Below are 24,510 nucleotides of genomic sequence, written 5' to 3' on the forward strand. Positions count from 1 at the left end.
TTATCCCAACCAAGGCAACAGAAGGGTAAGATATTCGTATATATTGTTTTGGATTTTATTATGTATACACTTAAAATTGTACACTCAGCCGTGGCTCGCCTTATTGAACTAAAAACAACACAACTCATAAATGTAAGTACAGATTGCCTTAAAGTAAAATACAAATCGTTTCAAGGGAATACCACTAACAAGCTGCACCCGAAAGTGTTAAAAATGAAATCACATTTTTTATGGAAGGAAAAAGCTGCAGCGCTATACAGGTTATACATTTTGGCGTCAGCGAAAATACGATTTAAGCAATTGTCCTTTGCAATTCTCTGGCGAATGCAGGCCGCATTTAACTATAGCTATAGGTACGGGTTAGGTTGGGGATTCTCCTTTACATACGAAGGGTATATAAAATATATAATGTGTATATATATGGTTCCGTTAATTGGTTTTCGTAAGTCGTCGTTGTAGCCTACGCGTATTGTACAGTTTATATCAGCAGTTCGCCCCCCTCTTATCGCTATTTGCCTACTACGGTTTTCTTTAGTTTTCAATTGGTTTGTTTAGCTCACAATCAGTTCCAGTTTTCAGTAATGTCTTCTTTGGTGTCCTATGTTACTCACTTTGGGATCTCTCGCGACTTTAACTAGCTACCCCCGCTCCTGCTCCACCACCATCTGTCCCCCATCATCCTAATGGCAAAGAAGGCGTCCCGCGACGACTTGGCTTAGATTGGGCCCACCTAAAGCAGCATGTCGTCATCGCTTTCGGTGAACTCCCCATTGGGCTCCAATAGCAGGTTGGCCTCCTCATTGGATTGCACCTGCAAATATAAAAAAAAAATAAACAGAAGAATTCAAAAACATGTTTTCGAATGTTTAGCAATGTGTATTTTAGGAAAAAGTATTTGCAAAATTCAACTGCAACAATGAAACCCTTCGCTTAAGCACACACAAAACTCTGAGGAATTTATCAATTTTCTGGTGACTTACCCGGGAGTATCGCACCGCGGAGTTGCTGCGCCGGAAGAGGCGGCGGACGCGCTGCCTCCGTGCCGGCGAAAAGGCCAACAGGCCCAGGCACGTCACGCAGAAGGTCACCGAGAGAATGGCCCCCAGGATGGCTGAAAAGAGCGGAGACAACGAAGGGGCGGATAAGTGACGGATTAAAGGGGAGGAGACCGTTTGGGCCAGCTGCACTTACTGCCCACGGACGCCGTTGGCCCAATGGGAGTAGCCGCCGGATCGGGACCAACTGTTGTTGTCGTTGTCGACGTGGCCGCCTTGGTTGGCTTACCCGCTGGCGATGCCTGGGTAGTGGTGCTGGTGGTGGTGGAGGTGCTGCTGCTGGTGCTACTGCTCGTGGAGCCATTGGTTTCAAAATTCTGCTGCGTCGTGCCGAGGGAAAGGAACTCGCAGATGCTCGGCGTTCGCTGCACATAAAGCAAATTGCATTGCTGGTCCTGCAAGAAAGCGGATTCGTGTAATTAGAAACTTTCTTCATTAAGGGCTGGGCACAAAATAAATAAATAAATTGATATGGGTATGGGGGCATAAATTCCAAGTAAAATACGACTGGACTCCGGCGCAAATTCGTGGTGCAACAACTGCTTTGCTGCTTGCTGCTTGTTTCCGCCGGCATCCTGCTGCCTTGGTGGACAAAAAAAAGAAACGAAACGAAAGGAAAGGAAAACCCTTGCTGCTGTGTAACACTTTCACCCAAAGACCATTTCCGGCGCGACCAGCGACTGCAAAATGAAACAGCAAATGTGCGCATAATTTAAAAACTTTTGCGGCGCAACTGCAACTGGCAACTGCAAGTGGCAAGGCAAAAACGCTCGCTGCCTGGCTGGCTGGATGGCTGGCTGAATGGCGAGTTGGCTAAAACTTTCCCGTCACGGCGAGGCGACGCACCAGACACGAACATGTCCGCGAGGAGAATCGGGTGACTAGGTGGGTGGGTGGTGAGGTTGGATCCCGGAGCAGGGACGAGGGACAAACGAGGCGGAAAGGGGGCAACGCATTAAAAAGTTTGCAGCCATTTAAAATCCCATTTCATTGAATCGCTAATTTTCCAACAGTGCCGCTGCTGCCAGTTGCAGTGCCAGGAACCATGTACACAGATCCTTTTTGTTGCTGCCCAAAAGTTGTCCTTCGTTGTGCATATATACAGTTAGCTATAAATGCACACATACACTGCAAACGAAATCGTATTTCTAGAGTCAGCTATTTAAACAACAAGTTTTAAGCTAACCCACAAACTAATTTATCAATTAAAGTTTAAATGCTCAAGGGAAACAAGCAAATAAAATAGGATGTAACTACAAAGCAGTTTGCTGCATTTCAAAATATTGTTTATAAGCTTGTATTTTTAGCATTTCACGGAAAAATTATTCGCAAAGTGTAGCAGCAAACGCTATTTTCCGCTTTGCAGTTCAAGGATTAAAGCGTGTTGTGCTCTTGCAGCGATTAGCTTTTCTTTTCCCCTCATTTCAACTTCCCTGCCAAGCTGACCAGAACATCTTGTTCGGCTTAACCTGTTGAGTGAGCGAAATTAGTCGGATGTATTAGCTGTCTGGAACTCGGAGCTCGGAAATGGAAATATTAAAGATCCCGGAGAGCGTGTCAAGCAATTAACATCATCGGATAATACATGCACACGAGTGGCAGGCCAAACTACGTTCGATTGTTGGCAGACGACAGTCGGTTAAAGGGGGTTGGCCATTGGGATTCGGGATTCGGGATCCGGTGTGTGGGGAATCTGATGTGGGATGTGGGATGTGGCTGGTGGTAGGTGGACTATGGGGTGTCAGAGGCGACAACCCGCATCTGTGACATGACCCCCAATGGCGACGGTATTTGGAAACGTTTGTCGGTGGTGGCAAACAGCTTGCAGCCGGTTTAAATTTGGGTCAATTGCCTGGTGCCACAAATGCAAAACCGAAGCCAAAACAGGACGCCGGGAATGGGGTCCTGCTGTCCGGTCGAGTGAAACATAAAATCGACAACTATCGTATCGACCTAGAAAATGGACCGGCAAATATTTTCAATCAGCATCGCATCTCCGGGCGTAATTTTTGCGTAATGGACTAAAATGCGGTGTGACGATGACCGTCGAGTGTTTTTGGCGTTTTTGGGGCGGAGAAAGGAGGGCAGCGACCTCAAGCACTAATTGCAAAACGTTTTTCGGACGGCGGCTAATGCAATTGCAGTTGGGCCACTAATTACGATGCATTGTGCTTGGCGAAATGGGGCAAAATATTTCTGCAACCTGCGGTTAATTGTCGCCCAAGCAAAACAAACAATTATTAATTAGCTTAAAGAGAGTCGGGCCGGCATACTAATGATGCTGCCTTCCAGAGAAGCCACAACAAAGTCGGATCCTTGGTCATTAGTCAAAGTGCTGCAGGCGAATGCAACTTAATTATATTATTACACACACACACGTGCGCACTCTGTTGGTGCAGCATAAAAGGCATGTGTGGTATGTAATTTAATTTGGCCCAACCAAGCGACTCGTCTGCCTGCTGGCATGGCAATCCCTGGCTAATACCACTATCAAAGTCCAAGGGTCATCTGGTCAATAAACGAAGGGGTCACAGTGCGAACAATGCGTGCATATCTCTTCATCTGATCCCCCATTTTGGAGCACCTGCATCCCCTGATGACAACAAAGACTCGGGCGACACGAATGAACCCGGGAAACAAAAGCTCCAACCAGCAGCTAAGAGCTGGTGGAAGGTATTAGGCAAGAAGCAAGAAATGCAAAGCGAACCGCAAAAACAGAAAATATGAAGAGACAATAGACAAAGGACACAACCACGCCGAGAAGGGCTGAAATGAGAAAGATGCACAGGCAAAGCCGATTGCCAAGTGGTAAGCATAACAAAGGATACCTGCCGCACTCCGAACCCTGAGCTCCGCCGCTCCCCAGCTCCCCCGCAGCTCCTGACCTCGAATGCCCAACCACCCATGCAAACCACCTCCCACTTTTTAAGGTGGCGTTGCTGCTGCGTCAGTTAGTCCCTTGTTGCCCTTTTGCGCACACATATTTCCAACATTTTCGCTTTGAAGCCCAAGCTCTGTGCCTTGTGGCGAGACTTTGAGAACGGACCCACCGACTGCCAAGATTTCTTGTTCGCATTCACAAAGCAGCCGAAAAATAAAGGGTAAGGAAAATAACTTCAGGTAGCCTGAATTCGAGTACCCTTGCTGTGCAGCTGGCCAACGAAATTTTATTAATAATTCTACAAATTTGCAACACATTCCACATTTAGATTTTCATTTTGCGCGCAGTAGCTTCAAACAAAAATGTTGTAATGTAGTAATATATACTATATACCCCTTGATAGAGCATTGAAAGAAATAGCATGCCATATATCCCCACAGTTTCCATTCCCACTGCCTTTCCTAGATGCGCATTTGGCACAGCGCTGAAAAGCGTGCTACACTTTTTGAAATCCTCGGAGGAGCCAAGAATAAGCACCAGATGACATGCTAACCGTTCCAGGTAGGAGAATACATAGAATACTCTGTACTTACGCTCGAGATGGTACTGCTGCTCTCGGTCTGGTCGCTGCATATCAGCCGGATCTGGACGTTCATCGTGCCTGCAAGGAGTGTAAGCATAATAGGGCATTAGTTTCCAGAGCACTAATTAGTTCAAATGTAGCCCTCAATTCAAAACAATCTTAACCCTAATAAAGGCGAACAAAAGCAGCGGCACAGCAGGGATCCAGAAAGTCAGCCTCACCACTTTTATGGCCCAGACAAAGGCAGGCATCCTCACACACACAAACACAAAGAAAAACACACATAGTACGAGTATCCTTATCAAAATTTGAAATGATACAGCATAGAGCACAAGGGGGTTAGGCAAAGTGGATTGGGCCTGGACACCGCAAAGTTATCGCATAAAAGCCAAAAATAATTATCACCACAGACGACAACACAGCTTTAGCTGCTGCTGCTGCTGCTGGTCCTGCTTTTGCTCCAGCCGGTTGTCCTGGAATCCTGGAGGGTCAGGCTGCTACTGTTGTCGGTCAAATGGGTATATATTTGAGTGTGGATGGAGCGGGGTAATCAAAGCCTTCAGCTTCGGTCGCAAAGCCACACAAAATCTACAACTCGTTGGGATTTCGGCTAGCCAGGGACGAGATGGTCCTCCTCCTCCTCCTCCGGCAGCCACCCACATTTCTGGTATCTGCCAACGCCTGTCACTGGGCATATTAAAATTGTCTGATCGTTTGCAGATTGCGCATTGTCGTCCCACAATGGCGAAACAGTTTGTGTGCGGCACACAGTGTTTTAAAATAATACCATTTTACGGCCAGGGCTGCAGACAATGGAAATGTGTCATAATTAAATCGTCGTCAGTTTTATTTGTCAAAATAAAAACTTTTTGTTTTAATAGCAAAGTTTTAAGTGCCATGCAATGGCTCGAATAAAAATCATTGTGCGAATACAAGCCAGCTAACCCCGATGGCTCGGGGGAAATCTCGGCAGAGCAAGCCTCGTGCCTCTTAAGCCCCCACAGAGAAAAAAAAATCCCCAACAGCCACCTCCAGTGCGATCCAACTGTCTGCGCTCTGCATGCATTAAATATTCATGCAGTAGTATCACATCAACCAAACAAAAAAAAAAGTGTATAGAAAAAACAGGAAAAGCCCCAGAGAAAAAGAGAGATTTTCCCAAGTGCAGCAAGATTATTTTACCGCATTATCTCGCAGACAGTTTTTTTCGTTCGCTAGATATTTTTTGTATAATTCGTTGTTCTTGTATAATTTCAAGCACTTTTCTTGCAGACAAACAAAAAGAATCTAAGGCGGAAGGCAAACTGCTGCCCGAAAATGTTGCAGTTGCAAGAACGGCGCCGCTGTGGAAAAAAAGCACGAGTGCCAGCGACAAAAATTACGCGATAAAATGCCGCGAGGATCCAAGTGAAATGGTGCTGTGATGGTGAAGCAGCAAGAAGTGCCCGGCACGAAAAGTGCATTGGGCTGTACGCCAAATCTAATGCGATTCCTACGTTTTCACACAAAACAGCCAAAAGCATACCAAAAACAAGGGAAAACGAAGGGAGAGCGAACGCAAGGCAAACAAAATGGCGGCAATGCGCGCGTGTTTCGCCAGCGGAAAGGGAAGCGGAACCGGGACCGGAAACGGAAGCGACTAGCGACAACGCGGATTCTCCCGCTCCTTGAGCCGACTGAAGAGCACCGGAATATGTAAATCGAATTAGCTGGACTGCATAAAAAGGACCCAATGCACACACTCAAACTCACCTTCCCGACCGCAATTAGGCGACTCGTGTGTGAAGAATATGTTGACCAGCGCCTGCGAATAGTCCGTCATCGCCTTGCGATGCGCTCCGCAAATGTTTACCGAAATCTTCGTGGCGTTGTAGTCAATCTGCAGGCGGAAAAGTGCAATTTAGAGTGCTCATTCGACGACCATTCAGCTCGACTCACCTCAATCTTGCCATCCTTGGTGAACGGCGCACTCTTGAAGTTGAAACGACGACCCAGCTCGTCGTGCACCAGATCGCAGGTGTCCGCACTGAAGGTGCACTCGTGCGGCGGACAGAAGACATTGGTCTCCCACTCGAAGCGGTAGGCGCAGTCCTCAATCGAACGCAGCACGGGCTGTCCCTAAAAAAAGGAAGAGGAGCAAGGAGGCGGAGCCATTAGGTGCATGCAGCAATTTGCTACAGAAATGGGTCCACTGGCCATGAAATAATCGCATATATGCTGCCACGCAGTCAGTTAATGTCCACAGAAAGCCCTGCCAAATGGCGATTCCTTCTGCAAAAAGTCCTGAATGTGCAATTTTCCGTAACGGACTACACGAATAAAATTTTGAAACAATCTACGGACTAGTTTATATATCTCTTGGAATCAGTAATGGCAAACCATATCTAATTGAAAGGTAAGAAAACGACTTTAGTAGCTTCTAAATTATGAATAACTAGTTGCAGCATATCATGTGTTTTTCTGGCAGTGTACTTACCCGACCGGCACGCATATTACAGTTGAAAAGGATGTGCGTGGAGAGCTCCGTGGTGTTGTCGGTGGGACAGGGGTCTCCCTTCAAGTAAGCCAGCTCGGCGAAGGTGCGATTCCGTTGCGTCAGTGACACCAGAGGAAAGCCCATGCTCTGCGGACGAGAAGAGGTGTAGGAGGTAAGAGGAGCTTGCATCAACATCGGAAAGAGCGAAATGTTTAACTTTATGTCTGAGATTGCGGCAAATAACTCGAAATCCCTGTCTGAGCCACGCACACGTTCCTGTGTCGCCTGCCCCTGGCGGTTGCAGCTTGTTGCTATCGTTGTCGTCGGTCTCCAGGCCAACCAACATCGAATCAGTCGGATTCAGTGTGGAGTGGCCGGCACATCGATGCGATGATAACTGGCGTGGCCAAGAGCCAGCAGGACATGCTGGTCCCAGTCAGCACAAACGACAATTTAATGGATAGTTCAATGGCACTGAGCACCCGACCAAAACGAGCTAAAGTTACTTCCTAGGAAAATAAGGTATACTTTATATGAAAGTCCTAAAAATAATATCATAATTAAAGTGAAGATCTCTCCGGCAAGTAAATAATAAAAGTTATAGATGTGAAGTAGTTTTGCAGACTTTGGTTTCTACACTATCTGAAAACTATAAATACTAGTAGATTTAAGATTACCATGTTTTTTAAGGACTTTAAGATCGGTAGAGCTTTCGACCAGCGTGTCGCCTGTGCAGCTGTTGCTGCTGCTGCCCCCATCGATGGAGCACGCTAACTGCTGCTATTGGCAATCAGGCTGCTTAAACGCTGCCAGCTATCCAACTAGCCGGCCAACGACGTGAGCTTAATGCGCAAAAAGCTGGGATAGCAGGTCCTGCTGGAGAGTATCTAGTGGGGTGGGCATGGGGAGGGCAGTAGTCGGCAGGCGGCGAGTGCATTGGCGTTCGAGTGGCACAAGATTTATGCTCGGGTCAACAAGGTCGATGGCGGCAAGCGTTGCACATGTTGTCGTCTCATCTTAAACGTATTAGGGGCAGAAAGGAGTTCCAGTGCCAAGCTCTTTTGCTTCGAACTCATTTCGTATGCAGCTCAGGCGATGTTTTAGCAGTTTGCTCTATTATTTATTGCTGGCCGTTTCACTGGCCAGTTCGACCCAGTGTGTACCCTTTTGGAGCATCCATTTGAAAATCAAAATCGCAGCTAATGCGCCATCAGCAAATACACGAAGAGATTGCGACGGGGATGAGCACCGTTGCCTGACCTTCAGCCGAGAAATCTCATTAGCATTGGAGGCTATAGGGGGGGATCTGAGGAACTGAGGGGAGGGAGCCAGAGGAAAATGGGCCACATCGAGGGGACTTTGTCGGCGCCAGCTTACAGACTTAAAACACAGGCAGCGGTGCTGCTGCTGCTCAGGCAGTAAGTTTTCCCAGTAGCTTGCTGTGCAAAATTTATTGAAAAACTTTCTTATCGCATTTGAACAAGCGAGTAACTTCTCTGTATGTTTCCGTTTGCCAGTGTGCGTGCGCCTGGATATTTGTGATTATTTTTTTTAAGTTTCGCAAAACTTTGCTCTCAGGGATAAGAGGGAAAAAAGGAAATGCCAGCGACGACTGGCCGGCCAGACAGAAAGTAACTTAATTGTTTGCAGATACAAATAAATGAGTTGCACAGAAAAAAAAATAAAGGAAGACAAACACACAAAGGACACGGGCCAGGCAAGGCCAAGCGCACAACAAGGGACAAGGGAAAACAAGAAGAAAATCTTGACTTGATTGTTGGAAAATCTTTGGCCCAGCCAGGCAAACAAATCGAAAACTTTAATGCGCTGCAAAGCAACGGGAAAGCGGCGGAAGATTAAAAGAACTGTTTCGGATTCTCAAAAGGATTTCAGGACACGACATTTATTTAGAAAGCTGCTTCTAATTAGTGGCAAAACAATGGAGGTGGAGGCAGCTTATCCCTTAAGTTTCATTCCGCATTACAAGGGAATACCTTTCCTTACCTATTTTCTTCTTCTTATAGAAGAAACAATGTTCAAAGAAGTCAGTTGAATTGTCTTAGGCATATTGGTAAAATTATAAAAACCTAAGTACGCAAGGGAATCCCACAATCAAGGACATTTGTTAACTTGTGAACTGCCTTATAGTTTTCCAACTCAAATCGAAGCCTGCCGATGGAAAAAATAACAAGGCCATGTCCGAGTTGAAAAGCAATAAAGATTTCCGCAAGTTCAGCGATTCGCTAGAAACATGCCAGCGCAAAAGGACACCCACTCAGGATCACTGGTGTGGGCGAATGTGGGCGGGTCATCTGGCCTGCGGTCGCATTGACATTATAGCCTGGTCGAGACAGAAATTCACAGGAATCCATGGAACTACAACAACAGTGACAGGAGGGGCATGACATTGAGGGCCAGGACAATAACTGGGATAACAATAAGCACAATGGCGACGAGCAGGACAGGCGGGAGGAGTTAAAGCCCGCATTGTGGAGATGCTGCTGGCAAGGCATTCAGCTGTTTGCACAACAATTTGATCAATTTCGTTATTAATCCGATTTGATGGGGCGAAGAACCCCATCGGCAGCCATTTTGACGATTTTGTGGTTATTGTCGGAAGTGCAAATGCAAATGCAAATGGAGATGGAGATGCATCCACCGCAAGCTGAAGACCGGACCAGATGAGCGGGGATGAGCGGGGGATGGGCTGGGCCGGGCTGGGGTAATGGCCCCTGGGAGTGGGGGCCAATTGCCATGCCAGTCACATGCCCGTTGCCAAATTTGCACTGGCACAAGTCAAACGCCCCCATCGAGTTGACAATGGAGTCCCTGCATGCCAATGAATTGACTCGCACTCGCAGCAATCCAACTCGAAATTCCCAGTAAAAATCAAACGTGTCGCTGATCCGGGGATTCCTTTAAGTCAAGCGCACCAGGCGACAAATGTCTGGAGTGCCAGTTCGTTAACCCATTAAAGGCACCTAGAGTTTTTGTGTGAAGAAAGCCTTCATAATAATAATTTAATTTTAATTGAGTGCTGTAATGAATTTAAACTTGTTTTTAAGCGATACAAATTTAAAAAAAATTCTACTAATTTCATGTAATTAATATTCCATTTAAAGTAATTTATCTTATGTTTGTGCTAGGAATACTTTAAGTAACTAATATTAAGCCATCCCCAAACTATCCAATAAAGCATTTTATGTCGTTACTTATCGGTAACCGGAGGTCCTTGGCACACAGTGGGTTAATGGAATCCCCTCGGGATTTCGCAATGCTTCTTTCCATTGTAGCTGTTAGCCTGGGGATATGCAATGGCAGCACATTAAAATATGTGCATGCGATAACAGCTGAATGGGGGGCTTTGGGTTGAGTTCGGTTGGGGCGATGCCAAGATGCCAATGCAGGCGACAACGTTCGACAACTGCCAATGAGTGGGCTTGGCCAGGAGGCCACCAGAGGAGGAGGAGGTGCTGCAGCAGCAGGAGCAGGGACACCAATCAGGATGGGGAACAGGGGCGGTTTGGGGTCCGTTCAAGTGCGCGTCAGCAGCTACGAGCAGCACATTTCCGTTTCCGCACACGAAATGCTCTGGAAACGAAGCATTTTCAAAATGCAAAACGTGGCGCAAAATGTAAACAGGGATGAGGGCACCGAAAGGTACACGGAGAAATATGATTTCCATTTCTTTTTTTTTTTTTTGAGGGGAAAGGTAGTTCCTTTGCAATTTATGAACCTGATTATATATTTTACTTTTATGGTTGCAACATTTCAAAATGCTACGAGGAGCGGAAAAGTATGTATTCTAGGTAGTTAATTTGAATTTGTAAAGAAATAATTTCTAATAATTCTATACAATATATATAATTATAAGCTCATTCTGAATATGTTGAACATTTATAATAGTTTTCTGTGATTTATTGACAGTGTTAGCTACGAAAATAGAGCTATAGAATTTTTATAAAAATATATTTGTCATGACTGCGTTATTTCCAGGCTGATGGCATGAAAACAAAGCCGATGGCACTTTAAGCCGCCACCCACTTGGAGCCAGATGGAAAAGCCCATCCGCCCATCAGGCCATCAGTGCAAACCCCCACCGAAACAACCCCGCCAACGGAAATGCTTTACAGGGCACGTCGCCGGTAGGCACACCCCCTCCACCCATTTTCTTGCCCCCCTCACACACACACATCGGTGCACACATGGATGCTGCTGGCCGCTAAAAGCTGTTTTTACAGATATTTTACCCCCCAAGCCGCATTTTGCCATTTCCTTCCGTTCCGTTTCGTTACGTAGCGCGACGTTACGTTGACTGACCTTACGTTATGCTCACATATTTCACTCGCGTGCTGCCAGCCACAAAATCCCCCTACCCCCTCTATCCCCTGCAGCCATTAGAGGCAGAGGCGGCTGTCCTGCACTTTTTTTAGAGGGGTTTGAAAAACAATAATAGGTTTTATTGTGAGTTCTTTGCAAACTAAAGTGGGTGTTATATGTTCCTATGAAGAAAACTCTTGAAATCCCCCCTATGCGGCTGCCACTGCTTTGGATCGCACAGTTCGCGGCAACTTAACTGCCTCCTATCCGTACTTTCCGCTTCCAACTCCAGCACATAGCCATTTCCAACGCGTACGTGCTTATTTTTTAGCAGCTTGAACAATGTTTTTGCTCCCGGGAAATTTGTGCAGCTTGTGATAAAAGTTAGAGCCGGAAGGTGCCAGAACGCGGGGTCGGACGGCACGAGGTCGACATTTTGGGCCTGGCATACGGAAAATGCACTGGCAAGAGCGATTGCCTCCTAACCCCCCACTCACCAGTTGGCATGCATCCATTGTCGCATGCAATTATTGTGCTGATTGAAGTGGGGCGAGTGCGGTTGGCGGGGCAACTTGGCGGGGAGCCCCATAATTCATCCAACTTTCACAGCAAAGACGACCTGGCACTAAGCCGAAACTCAAGCTGCTGAAAGCCGCGAAGGACACACATTCGCGATGGCACGCAAACAAAAAGTAAATTGAATTCGCACTTAAATTATTATAATTTCACATTTGAACAAATAAGGAGAATAAAAAATATCTTATATCAGACACCAAAGCACCACAAACGAATTTAAAGAATAAACCAGACTAAATCAGACCCACTTTTCCCATGCATGTGTATTATGGCCTCATGGAAGAATGTATGAATTATTGAGTCCCGGCAAATCCCTTCCAATTATCTCATTCATTTGCAAAGATTTTGGCCAGCGTTAGGTATTACGAGTAGGAATCATAGGTTTTTTTTGTACTATTTTGCGGTCCTGGCTGAAATCTGGTTGCGAGCAAATTTCATTGCATACTTTTGTGGGCTTAAGTATTTAGGCACCAAAAACCCCACAGAGTTGGACAGTTGCTGGACCACATGCTCAGCGAGGAGATTTTTGGCATTAAACAACTTTTGGCCGCTGTCAACGGCAGACAGTGCGAGTCCGAATACGAATCCCCAGTCCGCCAGTCCGCCAGCTCGAGGTTGGAGGTGGGTGGTTCCTCTTAATGAAGCAAGCAAATCCACTGGTCGGTCCCCTGGGCTCCCATTGGGAGATGCTATGCTGGGCGGGAGCTTTATGGTTTTTTTTTTCTTTTGGCTAATGGGTTGTGGGTGGGTGAGGCTTAGCAATTAGATTGCTGCATATTTAATGCATGAATGGCACCGCAATTTCGGGCATTTGACCAAAGGGCCACGAGCATATTGAGGCGTTTATGAGGTGGAAATACGAAGTGGGAGTGACTTAAATTACGAGCGATCCCCACGCTGTCCTCTCAAACGTTATGTGCATGCAAAGAGTTTCCAGCACATAAGCGGCTTTTCTTCACGTGGCCAAAACACCCATCCCCCCTTTTGGCCCTTTGAAGTATGCATACGGACAGCTGGGCTCAAAGGAATATAGACATACACATAGATATAGAAGGCCTAACCTATACCTTTCATATGATATAGTAATTATAGCTTCATAGTTAATTCAACTTATTATAAACTTTATATACTTCTAGATTTTTGATAATTTAACCTTGTGTATAAAAGCAAACAGCACTGTTACTAATTGCTTGCCCCCAGCTGTGCGGATATGTATGTAAGGATGTGGATTTTCGTATGGTACTTACACGCTCCTCCTCGGGGGCGCCGGCGGCAGTCACTTTGGCCATGCAGGCAGCAGATCCGCCGGCACAGCCTAATTGGTATTTGGGCACTAATGGACGGCACACATTCAAAAAGAACTGCAAAGAAATAAGAGGGTGAAACGGAATTGGAACGGAGGAGTCGCTCCGGGTTTGAGTTGAGTGGCAAAGACAAAAGCCAGCAAATTACTGTGTGGATTGGCATGGTTTTTGGCCATTTTTGCCTGTGGGAAATCAGGGGCTACAACGGCTCACCTTGGTCGTCTTGGGCACCAGGTGCTCCATGCTGGCCGGCAGCTCCACTCTTGCCTCGTAGTTGTCGGTGGCGCTAATCAATGGCGTTAGGTCGATCAGCTCGTCGCCGCTGCTGCCCAGGCCATCGTTTGTGTGGTCCACATAGGTGGTTGCCTTGCATCTAATCGGCTCCCGGCAGGCAAGCGGCGTCTGATATTGGATCAACAGCTGACAATTGGAGTCCTCAATTATTTTGAAAGAATCGCTACCGCCAGCAGTGCTGGCTCCATTGTCCTTCGTCGCATTGTTCGCACAGACAAACTCGATTTTTGTCGACCAGCGCCGCATGCCCGTTGCTGTGGAGCACTCGGCCCCATCCTCGTACAGCAAATACAGCGAACCGGTCTGATTGAAACGCAGCTGCGAGTTGGAGTTGCCCAGGCTGATGGTCGTGGAATTCTGCTCGTAACAAGCGCCTGCAAGTGAACGGGAAGCGCACGGATCAATTGAGTGCTCCACGGCTGGGCGCCAAGTGCCAAAAAGTCAGAAAGAAAAAACAAAGACCATCTCAAAGGCAAACAAAACACGAACATGGCCGGCAAATCCTGGCCGAAAAAAAAAACCAAGCCATTCACTGAACACACTGAACCAAATTAAGAGTATAGTCTCTAAGACACTTTTTGTTTGTTTTTAAAGAAACTTATTTTTCCACTCAGATTACATTCTAGAGAATTCTAAAGAATTTGGTTTTTTCCCGGATTACTTACTATTTTACTTAATTAAATTTCACTTTTATTTTTGACAGTGCTCCTCTGAGCACAGGACTTCGACGTCCTGCAAATGAAGCGTTACCCGCTTAGTGCAGGAATCGGGATAACAAGGAGCGGCAGTAGAAGCGACTGGACATCAAAGCCCAAATTAATTGTTCTCGTTGTTTGTCAACTTGCAAGGAGCGTTTTTTATTCCAGCACTCTAACTGCGAGTATGTCCAAGCAATCGAAAGGCTTTCAGTGCCGCCTACTGCCAGGACAATCCAGTGTCCAGACTGGCATCCAGACACAATGGACTCGGGAACGCAACGCATCAATGCATAAATGCCAGTACATTTGCTTCGGTTCATGTACTGCTTTTAAGGAATTTTAGATTTAATTGGCCAAAAATAACATTAAGTTGTTTGGATAGCTGAAAGCGCCCTGACAACCCAAATTTTATGGAAATAAACAGAATCACCTCCATGCCCTGCCCCGCCCTGCAGTTGTAGTCTCTGGTCTGCCCTTTTCAATCTTCCATTTCACTTGCAACCCAACAATTTTGAGCAATGTCACTCACATTTGCCGGATTTTGATTGAGCGCCCTAGAGCAGACAGCATTGTGATTGTGATTTGACTAGAGTATGGTAATTTCAGATCCCCCCTTTCACTCCGCACTCTGTTCCCAATCCTCGGCTGCAAGCACTCTGCTTCCACATTTTTATACTTTATTGCAGACATCGGACATATATCCACACACACACACATGCAGGATCAAGAGCCATGACCAACAACGAGAAAATAACAAAAAACGATGAGAAAAAGACCAATTGAGGTGGCTTTTGGCAAATCGAAAAAGAAATCGACTGTCAACTAAATTGATAAATGACATTGTGGGGCTGCGTGACAATATATGTACTGCTGTATAACCCTGTGTAAGCATATATCTATATATGTACGTACGTACGTATGTATATTCCAAACAGGACCTGCTAGTGTCCTGCGGAAGAATGCAATTGAATTTAGCAGACCACAAGACTCGGAAGAACAGAAGACATCCTCTAAGGATTTATTTGAACAGACAAGCGCAGAATGGTATGTCCCTTCAGCTTTAAAATGGCTAAAAACAGTAGTTTATTATGAAATATAAATATAAGATTGTACAAATTGAAGTTCAGCTCAAGACAAGATTGAAGCAGCTTTGAATAACAATATCATTGGGTATATTTATAGACTCCTTTGAGCTATTATTTCGACCGCAGCTGTGTAACACATCCGGTCCAAGATGTATTCTTGCACATACACCTTGGGTGAAAATCATTTCCTTGTCAAGATTATCCAACGAGATTGACCTGGTCACAAACACACCGACCCAATACAGCCCCCCCAAATTGAATTCCAATGCAATCTCGGCTCAAAGCAGCCTTGGGCTTCGCATTGCGGTCATGAAACAAAACATTGTTTAAATTCCGCCTATTGCTGAGAAGGGTTAAATATAAGGAGCTGACTTTGTGGCATTGATAAGGCGAGAGTGGCAGCGGTATGCCCGAAAATATTTCGGTGCCCCAAAAACAGCGTGGCCTGCGAAAGGGCAAAAAGCGAGGAACCCGGGGCAAATTGAATTTCAATAAGAAAACATCGAGGCAAAGGGCCAAAGTAACCCTAAAAACATTGACCATCAGCCGGCAGCAGCGGCAGGAGCGAGAAAAACAAATATAAAACGATTTAGTAGCTGCCTGATGCCACTTTAGATGGCGCATCCAGGGCAAACAGCTGCCGGCAAGTGTTAGTTGCGGCTGGCAGGAGGAGCAGCAGGAGGAGCAAAAGCGGGAGGATGGTCCAGGCGGGTGGAGGTTTTTGTCCAGTTCGGGACCAAATTGAATCTGCCCGCCAGCAGCAGAAGCAGCAGCGCCAACACAAATAACCAAGGAACCCTGGGCATCCGGAACCCTTCATAAAAAGGAGTAAAATGCGAAAACAATAAAAACAGCAAATTGAAATTATAAACAAAGCGGCAGCAGCAGCAGCTCAAGAAAAACAACAAAAGTGCTGTGCCATTGGAATTTGATACTAACCAGATTTCCACAAAATATGGTAGGTTACTTTATGTATAATACCACAAAATTTAAAGAAATATACTTCTAAGACTAAAATTACTATCAATACTCCATGCCAGATAATCTTTACTTTACATTCAAATTCTTTTACTTAAATGTTTCAGAGGAAATAATGTCTCTTTGCTAATTTTCACGTGTTGAAATGTGTTTACATTGTTTTTAATACCTTTATAGACTGCAAACCGCACTAAATTTGTTTAGACAATTATTTTGAAGAGGCGCAATTGAATGAGGTCTGCCAGATCGAATCACATGGTGCAATACCGATGCGTATGGCCAAAATCCACCCAATAGCCTTCAAAAATGAAATTTGCCTGCGCCCGCCATAAATAAATATAAAATGCAGAACGAAATCGCAAATGAAAATTACACAAAATGACAGGGAAACGCATGCTGCATAAGCAATTAACAGCAGCAGTTTGGTGGGCGGTACGGATTTGGTGGCGCACGGGGGCGTGGCCATAACTCACTGCCAGACTGGAGTGGGCCAGGGCCAAGCCCCCTGCCAAATGCCTTCAAATATTGAATTCAGCTATGCAAACCAGGAGATTTTAATGCCCCATCCGTGGGATGAGTTGGGGTGGCCAGCAATATGCCGTCTGCCAGTGTCAGCTGGGCGCCAAACAGCGAACGTGCAACGCAGTGTGCACCGTGAGAAAAGGGTGCTACTTTCCACAGTCAAATGGAATATATGTTGCTTTGGTATGTGAAGAATTGGAGTTTGAATCATTTACACTCAGTCTTTCTCCCTTCTCCTTTTTCAAAGTTTAGTTGATGATATATGTGCAACATATTGCATCGATTTCTCTCAGTGCAGGTAAGCGCCAGCTTGTTTACAAAAGCTCTGGCACGTCCTGCGCCCCACTTTCGCGCATGTGTGTGCGTCTGCTATTTGCCTAACAAATGAAATTTTCATGTAGGTCTCTGCCTCATGGCCTGGACATCAGTTTGGCAAAGGGGAGCACAGTACAGCACACACTTATTTATTTGTTTAGGCCCAGCAGTGGGCCATGGCATCTCCTCCACAGACCGCCGTGTGTCTGTGTGAGCCGCGAGAGAGCCAGCCAACCGAAAAGGACGCGCCAACGGATATGCGTCTGCAGTCAACTACGAATGCAGGACACCACCCAGAGCGAACGCCCAAATACACATCCTTGCTCTGCGTGAGCAGCAGCGCCATGGATACCAGCCACCAGATACCAGCTACCAGCTACGAGCTACCAAATAGGGGACACGTTTCACTTGCCAACGGGCCGCATCAGGAAAAGTTGTTATTTGCCATGGCGAAACGTCCCCTATGTTGATGCAGCGCATACAGGGCAAATAAATAGAAAAATATCAAAGCTGCGGATATGTGGCATTATGAGTGTAGGATTATGCACTGGACTGGCAGGGTAAACCATGTGTTGATATTTAAATTTCGCCTCACTCAACTATATATAAAATATGAAGTTATAAAGTGTTAGATGCTTTACATCAACAGCAAAGCCTTTTGTATTCCAAAATCTTTTATGTAAGATTCCGAGGTGCTAAACTCGCATTTTAACATAAATTTTAAGCTAAACATTAAACATTCTTATAAAATATATCATCGAAGCAGACTGATCAGAGAACGCAGAGCATCAGAAGGTCGTTGAAAGCGTTTAGCTTATTACTGACGTCAAAAAAATGTAAATTGAATTTCCACGTGGAATGGCAGGATAGCCAAGGGATAGGAGGATTGGCTGGCCTAATGGTCGGACCAACCCACATGCATATATGTACACATGCACACTCGTAAATTATGTAAATATATGACGGACCACATCACAGATCTAAATCATTATCATCATACCACGGCATTTACAACTGCCAACACACAAGTGTGGGCGAGTGTATATGGACGGACCAACAAATAGCCACTCGTGTGCGCTTTAATGGAAACCGGATGAAATGGTCAACACTTGACCGGGCCCTTCCCATTTTTTTCCGGCATTCCTCTCCGGTTACGAAGACGATTATGGCCATGAGAGCCACTCGAGCAGAAGAGCAATAAAAAATCATTAATCCCGCACAGCAAGAGTCCTCGAGACGAAAGGGTTTAAAGCTTTAGCAGGTTACGATTTCCCTAACCCCTTTTAATTATGGCTCGCTCTTGTGACGAATAAGTTTTGCCTCGAACCTATTTTAATATTGGGTCCACTTACCGCCATTTTCCTGGCAGGGCGCCCCAGCATGTGCGCACACTGCAATTGTATAGTTCTTGCCATCCTTAAGCAAAGTGCGAGCTGGCTTAGAGCTAAGCGGACTCAGATCCAACCTGTTAAGAGGACACAGAAAGAACTTAGAGCGGATTCCTTATATTTAAGTGTGGAGACAACTCACAGCTCATTTGTGGAGGTGAAGGCCGTACACGGTTTGAGATCATTACAGGCCAAAGGCGTTACAAGGTTGAACTGGTAGGTGCAGGAATCGGCTCCCAGACCCGCGAACTCCGGATGGGCATTCTAAAGGAAAGATAAAAGATTAGCATAATTATAAACTAAAAGCCCTAAGCTACGCACCCTTATGAACTTGTCACAGCTAAAGTAAATTACGCTGGTATAGTTTGCACTGGAGTTCTTGGCACAGGGCGTTGGCGACTCGTGCCTGAGCAAAAGCTGTCCTTTCTCCACCACCGGATGCGTTTGTACATTGCCAAAATTGATAAATCTATGGGGAAAATCTTTGACTAATATTCTCAAGCAATATTAATCAAAGTTCTACCCACCGTTCTTTTGGATTAGTGGCTTTACTATCAAAGAGACAAATGCTGCTGCCTGCCGGACACATGCTGTTCTCTCCATAAAGCACCGGCTTACAGACGTTGATCACAAAGAAGGCGCCTTGACGATTGCTCGTACGATAGTTACTATCACTCAGCGGCATCAGGTCGAAGGTTCCATTTGACTTTGTGTCGCCCACTCTGCAACTATTGGATTGTAGGCCCTCGGGAATGGAAAGGCAAGCCAAAGGCGTCCTGTAGGAGATGTAAAAAGAACAGGCTTCGTTGGCCTAAAAGAAGCACAATAGTATGTTATTCAGAATGATAAGGAATCAAATTCAAATACTTACGTAAGGCGTTATGTGCATAGGCTGGACATCCAAAGTATAGTCGCAGTGGAGCCTTATATGCAGCTGGTAGTTGGGATTGTCGTCAGTACCATTGTCGCATTTTGCCCCGCTTTTGTACTTCAGATACATATTTCCATTGTTGTAGAACAACTCGTGCTGACGACCTGAACAGTAAAGGTATCTTAGCGTGTGAGATACAGATAATGTGATGGTTAACTCACCCAAAATATACTCCTTTCCCTGTCTTTTGAGGCAAGCTGCCACATTACTTTCCCCATTGCAGGTTCTTGAAAGATTTCCGCATATATTGAACTCGAATTGTTCGCCTCCATTGTTCATGCTCTTCACCACATGGGCCAAGTCCGAGTGGAGGCCACTGAAGTCGAAGGTGCTGCCGTAAATGGGCTCCTTGAGTTTACATTCCGTGGTGGAAAATTTCTAAAGGAAAAGTAAACATATAACAGTTACATATTTTCTTATTTCAAAGAAAACAAAAGACATTTTTTATGACGGGTTCTACTAGCTGTTATCGCTCCATTATTCAGCTGATTGATTTCTTAGCCATTCGAAATGTCGGCCAACAAAGACTGGAAGTGATAAGCGGGCGAAAAACATGCAATTGGGGGCCTTGAACGGGGTCTCGGCCAAAAGGCAACAAGTGCGCAGTGAAAACAAACAAACAGCCCCAAAATAAACGCCCGCCGCCCAACGACCACCAACTATACGCCCACTTACCAGCTGATTGGCTGCGTCAGCGGCGACACTCTCGCCGCAGAAGAATAGCAGCAAAACCAGGGAAATCACAATTGGGAAACGCACCTGCTGAAATGTCAGCAAATGAAATGAATAGTTTGTAGTTCAGTTTAAATGAATTCAGCATGTATCATCTCACCTGACGAAAATTTTCCTGCGTGGGAGCTGCGCAGTCCTTTTGGAAACTGCAACGCATTTTGTCACCTGCAGGCTCTGAAATATTGACACTAAATGAGTCAAGGCGCTGGAAAGCGTTTGCAGTTTGTTGCTTTTACTGTTTTATTGGTAATTCCACCTATAAGATTAGCGCTCTTTTTTTCGCACACAAAGTAATTTGATTTCCCTTATCACAAGCTAACTGTTTATTTAGCATGAGAGCCAAGTTGTTATTGCTTTTCCAATTGGCTCTCTTCTTCGATTTTTCAACGGCGGTTCGCAGCAATTCTTCTTTGCGCAGCAGAACAAATCAACAAATGCCGGCGACGCAGTTGCACGAAAGGCATTACAACGAACACAAATAGTGGCGAAATAACTATTTTTAGCCTATTATACCTTTTTCGTATGCGCCTAAATTACCTGGCCAAAAAACAACACCTGGCTCTTTACAACTGTTACTTTACGTTTACAAGCGAATGGCAGCGCTCCGGAAGAAGGCGAGCTGCGTAGCAGTGTGGGAGCACTGGTCAAACAGCTGTTGCGCTTTTGAATATACACTATGTTCGAGAACCCAATACAATTAATATTACGGTGTTACAGTTAATAGTGTTACTTACATACTAACATTGTTGTTATCAATGCTTTATTCAGATTACTTGAAATGATCTATAACTTTCTTTTCATCGTCTTATGGCTAATAACATACAATTTCTTTTTCCCGCCTAAAACCTTTTCACGTTTCCAAGTGAATGGCTGAAACCATGTAAACAGCTGTTGCGCGGGCATAAAACTGCATTTATATTGATATTTACTATATTTACCCGGTTTTAAGATGGCCGCAAATATAGCCGCCGCTGCTGCTGCTGCCCAAGAAGTGGATCCCGTGCTGAAGAAGGCCATCAAGTTGCTGCACTCGAGTAATCCCACCTCGGCGGCCGAACTGCGTCTGCTTTTGGACGAGGCTTTGAAGGCGCGTTTTGGTCCGGAGAAAAGTTTGACCAACAACATGACGCCACGGATGCTGGAGGATGAGGCGAACTTTGTCGGGCGAGCGGCCACGCCCCCGCAGCAGCCCATCAATGCGGACGAGATCATCAATTTGACCAACTCACCGGACAAGGAGCCCTCCGATTCGGTGGACACCATTGCGGATTCGGATGACGGTCTGAGTGCCGTGGGAATAGTTAACACCGGTGACACCGGCGACTTTGGCGACCTCAATTGCTGCGTGTGCGGCGAGATGGTTTTCACGGCCACCAATCGGCTGATCGAGTGCTCCAAGTGCGGTGCCATGTACCATCAGGAGTGCCACAAGCCGCCCATAACCAAGGAGGAGGCGGCCGACGACCAGGAACAGAACTGGCAGTGCGACACGTGCTGTAACAAGCCAACGAGCAGCGGGAGGACAACATCCTCTGCAGCGGCCGTAACGCCAACTGTCTTCATAGCCGACGAACCCATGCCGTTGACCAGCAAAGCCAAATCGTCGGTCGCGTCGTCGCGCTCATCGAACTCTTCCAACTCCTCGTCTCCCTTCTACCGGCCCGAGCCCAGCAGCTCCACGAATGCCAGCAGCAGTAGCAGTAGCAAGCATGGTCACAAGTCCTCCTCTTCGTCGTCGTCCAAATCGCACAAGGAAGAACGATCCTCTAAATCCACAGCAGCGTCTTCACTTAGCGCCATCGGCGGAATGGAGAAGCACAGCAGTAGTGGCACCTCATCGCGACGCAGCAGCTCCAGCACCAAGTCCAGCTCCAAGAGCAATTCCTCCAAGCATCACGAGAGCGGCAGCAGCAGCAGCAGCAAGCGCAGATCCAAGCAATAATTTAGCATCTCTAATAATTAAGTATAAAGTTTCACTCCGCATAAGATTCTGAACGTTTAATAACTCATTTTAAATAAATGATTTTTATAAATATGTGTGTACGTACTGCCGAATTCAGCCAGCTGCATGCAATCCAGGATTATACGTAGGTAAATGTAGGAAAATATTTCAAGTTTTTATTAAAGAAGTTATAAGTGTAAAAATACAGAAAACAAACACTCCTATCCCTGGTATTTGCGCACAGTGACGGCTGGTGTCCGCGGACTACGGCCGGGTGTGAAGGTGTCGCCATGGCCGTTTACCTTGCGCAGGTTAACTCGGGTCACGGGCGAGCCCTGCTCATTCGAACTGGACGCCAACGCGCTGCGAGATGAGGGTGTACGTGAATCAACTTCTGTCGCCTTGGCCTGCTCCTCTTTCTTTTTGCGTTTGACGTTCACAATTACGTTGGCATCCATGCTAACGTCGAGCTCGAAGTTGAACTCATAGGTCTTCTTGGAACGCGGCTGTGGAGTGAGGTCATCGTTGATCACGGTTTTGCCACCAGGACGTCCACGCAGCGAAATAGACGGGCTGAAATTGATCTTGGCATTGGGAGTCTTTAGACGAGCTGCAGTGGGTGTTTGTGGCTTTGGGCTGGCCTTCGGTGTGCCCTTTGGCTTGGGACTGGTCTTGGGTGTAGCTCTCTCCTTGGGAGTTGACTTGGGTTCAGTCTTAACGCGCTTCCGGCCGGGTGGTGAACTTTCTGCGGCAGGAGCAGGAGCGACTCGCTTCAAGGGCGATACCTTGGCGTTTCGTGCTGATGGGGTGACCCTTTTGGCTGTCTTCTTGCGATATGACTTGTCCTCCTCCTCATCCTCTTCGCTGGCGGAGATTTCCTCGTCCAGTGATGAGTTCAAGACTGGCGAATCAATTTTCCTGGCTTTCCTGGCTGTTGCTGCCTTGCTCGTGCCGGGCGGACTTAGGTTATTGTTGCTGCTGGTCTGTGCCTTCAGCTTGAAGTCGAGATCTCCGCTGTTTGGAATTTTCAGCTGTTTGAGCGCACTTGAGAACCAACTGCGGCACTTGTCGTAGTCCGGCTCCTGTTTGTGCGTTAGTTTTGAGACATACTTCATGAAATCCCCAATTGGCGGGGGCACTCCCTTCGGAAACAGCGACTTCAGACTGTCGCCTATGTTATCCATAAATGCTTCCTTGGCCTTTTGGACTTTGAGGGGTACAGCCAGTAGTTTCTGCGTGACCCACGGCAACTCCGCGCCCAGCCACTCGATAAGATTGTAACCGAGTATCTCCAGATCGGCTCGCCTGGTTGGCACGCCCAGATGAGCATCCCTGGATGTGTATTCTATGGTGCCATTATGCATCTTCTTGGGGTCCGGCTTGAAGTCACCGGTGACGAAGTGTGAGGCCAGGCCAAAATCCACCAGATACGCCTGCGCAGCGCCGCCTTTTCCCAGGCCCAGCAGTATGTTGGCCGCCTTAAGATCGGCATGAACGTAGCCGTTGCTGTGCATATACTGAAAGACGTCCAGCATCTGAATGGCCAGTCGGTAGACTGTGCCCTCGGGCAGTCGCTTGCCGTTCTGCTCCAGAAACTTGGTCAGATCGCTGCCGTAGCGCGGCATGACTATAAATCGATGCTTTTCACCATTCACCTCCACGGAACCATTGGCCAGTATGTAGGGCATGCCCAGCGACTTGAGGCCGTTCTTCTGCATGAACTGTTTGATGTCCTCCAGCTTGGCGTTGCGCAGATAGAAGTGCATCTCCACGAACAGAGGACCATTGCCATGTGGCTCCTAAATACACGATTTTAATGGCAAATCTTAAAAAAAAAACCAAACGAGCGGCACTCACGCATTTAACCACAGCATCATAGTTCTTCTCACCCACTTTGCAAGCGGCGTAGATCTCTCCGAATCCTCCAACTCCGATCGAGGGCCCAATGCGCCACTGCCCCTTGGCCAAATCGGTGAAAACTGTGCCTTCCTTCACCTTCTCCGGCATCTTGTACAGCTTGCTTTTGGACTTCTTGGCCGGCACCGCCTTCTTGGCCGGAGCGGCGGCTTTCGGCTTGGCTACACGCGGCATCCTCTGGTCAAGATCGTTGTTAAATAGCGGCCAAATACAATTATTCGCAAATTCTACTCGAAATGCCGGGCTATCAGGGTTGCCAATCGGCGCGGGTAGTGGCGTCCTGCAGGGTTGTCAAGTAAGTGACAGCTTAAAAAAAAAATGTACCACAGCAGGACTACTTGTAAGAAACAACTTATTTCCAGGGCTGTTGCTGAGTCATTGAAACGTAAAAAAAAAAAAAAAAAATGATTATGTTTTTAGGATAGTTTTTGATAGACAGCTATGAAAAACGGCACCACTTGTCAATGTGCGGCCAAAATAGGAAGCTACCATCTAGGGGTGAGCGCATATCGA

The 24,510-nt window shown here is 46.5% G+C and overlaps 3 protein-coding genes across 10 annotated transcripts; 1 reads left to right on the forward strand and 2 right to left on the reverse strand.

The window, feature by feature from the left end:
• Positions 1 to 31: 31 nt before the first annotated feature.
• On the reverse strand, positions 32 to 20,773 carry LOC6729782 (cation-independent mannose-6-phosphate receptor). Of its 8 annotated transcripts, none has more exons than XM_016174620.3 (18): positions 20,676 to 20,773; positions 20,239 to 20,312; positions 20,082 to 20,165; positions 19,568 to 19,784; positions 19,347 to 19,510; positions 19,003 to 19,286; positions 18,797 to 18,944; positions 18,618 to 18,739; positions 18,440 to 18,552; positions 13,409 to 13,863; positions 13,139 to 13,252; positions 6,996 to 7,142; positions 6,458 to 6,637; positions 6,272 to 6,398; positions 4,530 to 4,597; positions 1,192 to 1,450; positions 981 to 1,111; positions 32 to 811 (listed from the first exon to the last, which is right to left on the reverse strand). In XM_016174620.3, the coding sequence occupies exons 2-18, from the start codon at positions 20,293 to 20,295 to the stop codon at positions 731 to 733; spliced, it is 2,751 nt and encodes a 916-aa protein (XP_016036463.1). In that variant the 5' UTR covers positions 20,296 to 20,312; positions 20,676 to 20,773; the 3' UTR covers positions 32 to 730. The 8 variants fall into 8 exon arrangements, with proteins under 8 accessions (XP_016036463.1, XP_016036473.1, XP_016036466.1 ...); XM_016174630.3 differs by having other exon boundaries at positions 20,082 to 20,168; XM_016174623.3 differs by having other exon boundaries at positions 1,285 to 1,450; positions 20,652 to 20,745.
• Positions 20,774 to 20,886: 113 nt separating this feature from the next.
• On the forward strand, positions 20,887 to 22,173 carry LOC6729783 (integrator complex subunit 12). Its single transcript, XM_002105052.4, has one exon. The coding sequence runs from the start codon at positions 21,088 to 21,090 to the stop codon at positions 22,078 to 22,080; it is 993 nt and encodes a 330-aa protein (XP_002105088.1). The 5' UTR covers positions 20,887 to 21,087; the 3' UTR covers positions 22,081 to 22,173.
• A 61-nt stretch (positions 22,174 to 22,234) lies between these two features.
• Positions 22,235 to 24,496, reverse strand: LOC6729784 (nucleosomal histone kinase 1). Its single transcript, XM_002105053.4, has 2 exons — positions 23,938 to 24,496; positions 22,235 to 23,879 (listed from the first exon to the last, which is right to left on the reverse strand). The coding sequence occupies exons 1-2, from the start codon at positions 24,169 to 24,171 to the stop codon at positions 22,302 to 22,304; spliced, it is 1,812 nt and encodes a 603-aa protein (XP_002105089.2). The 5' UTR covers positions 24,172 to 24,496; the 3' UTR covers positions 22,235 to 22,301.
• Between the last annotated feature and the right edge of the window lie 14 nt (positions 24,497 to 24,510).

Source organism: Drosophila simulans, chromosome 3R, assembly GCF_016746395.2.
Source record: "Drosophila simulans strain w501 chromosome 3R, Prin_Dsim_3.1, whole genome shotgun sequence".
In the NCBI taxonomy this organism is placed as follows: Eukaryota; Metazoa; Arthropoda; class Insecta; order Diptera; family Drosophilidae; genus Drosophila; species Drosophila simulans.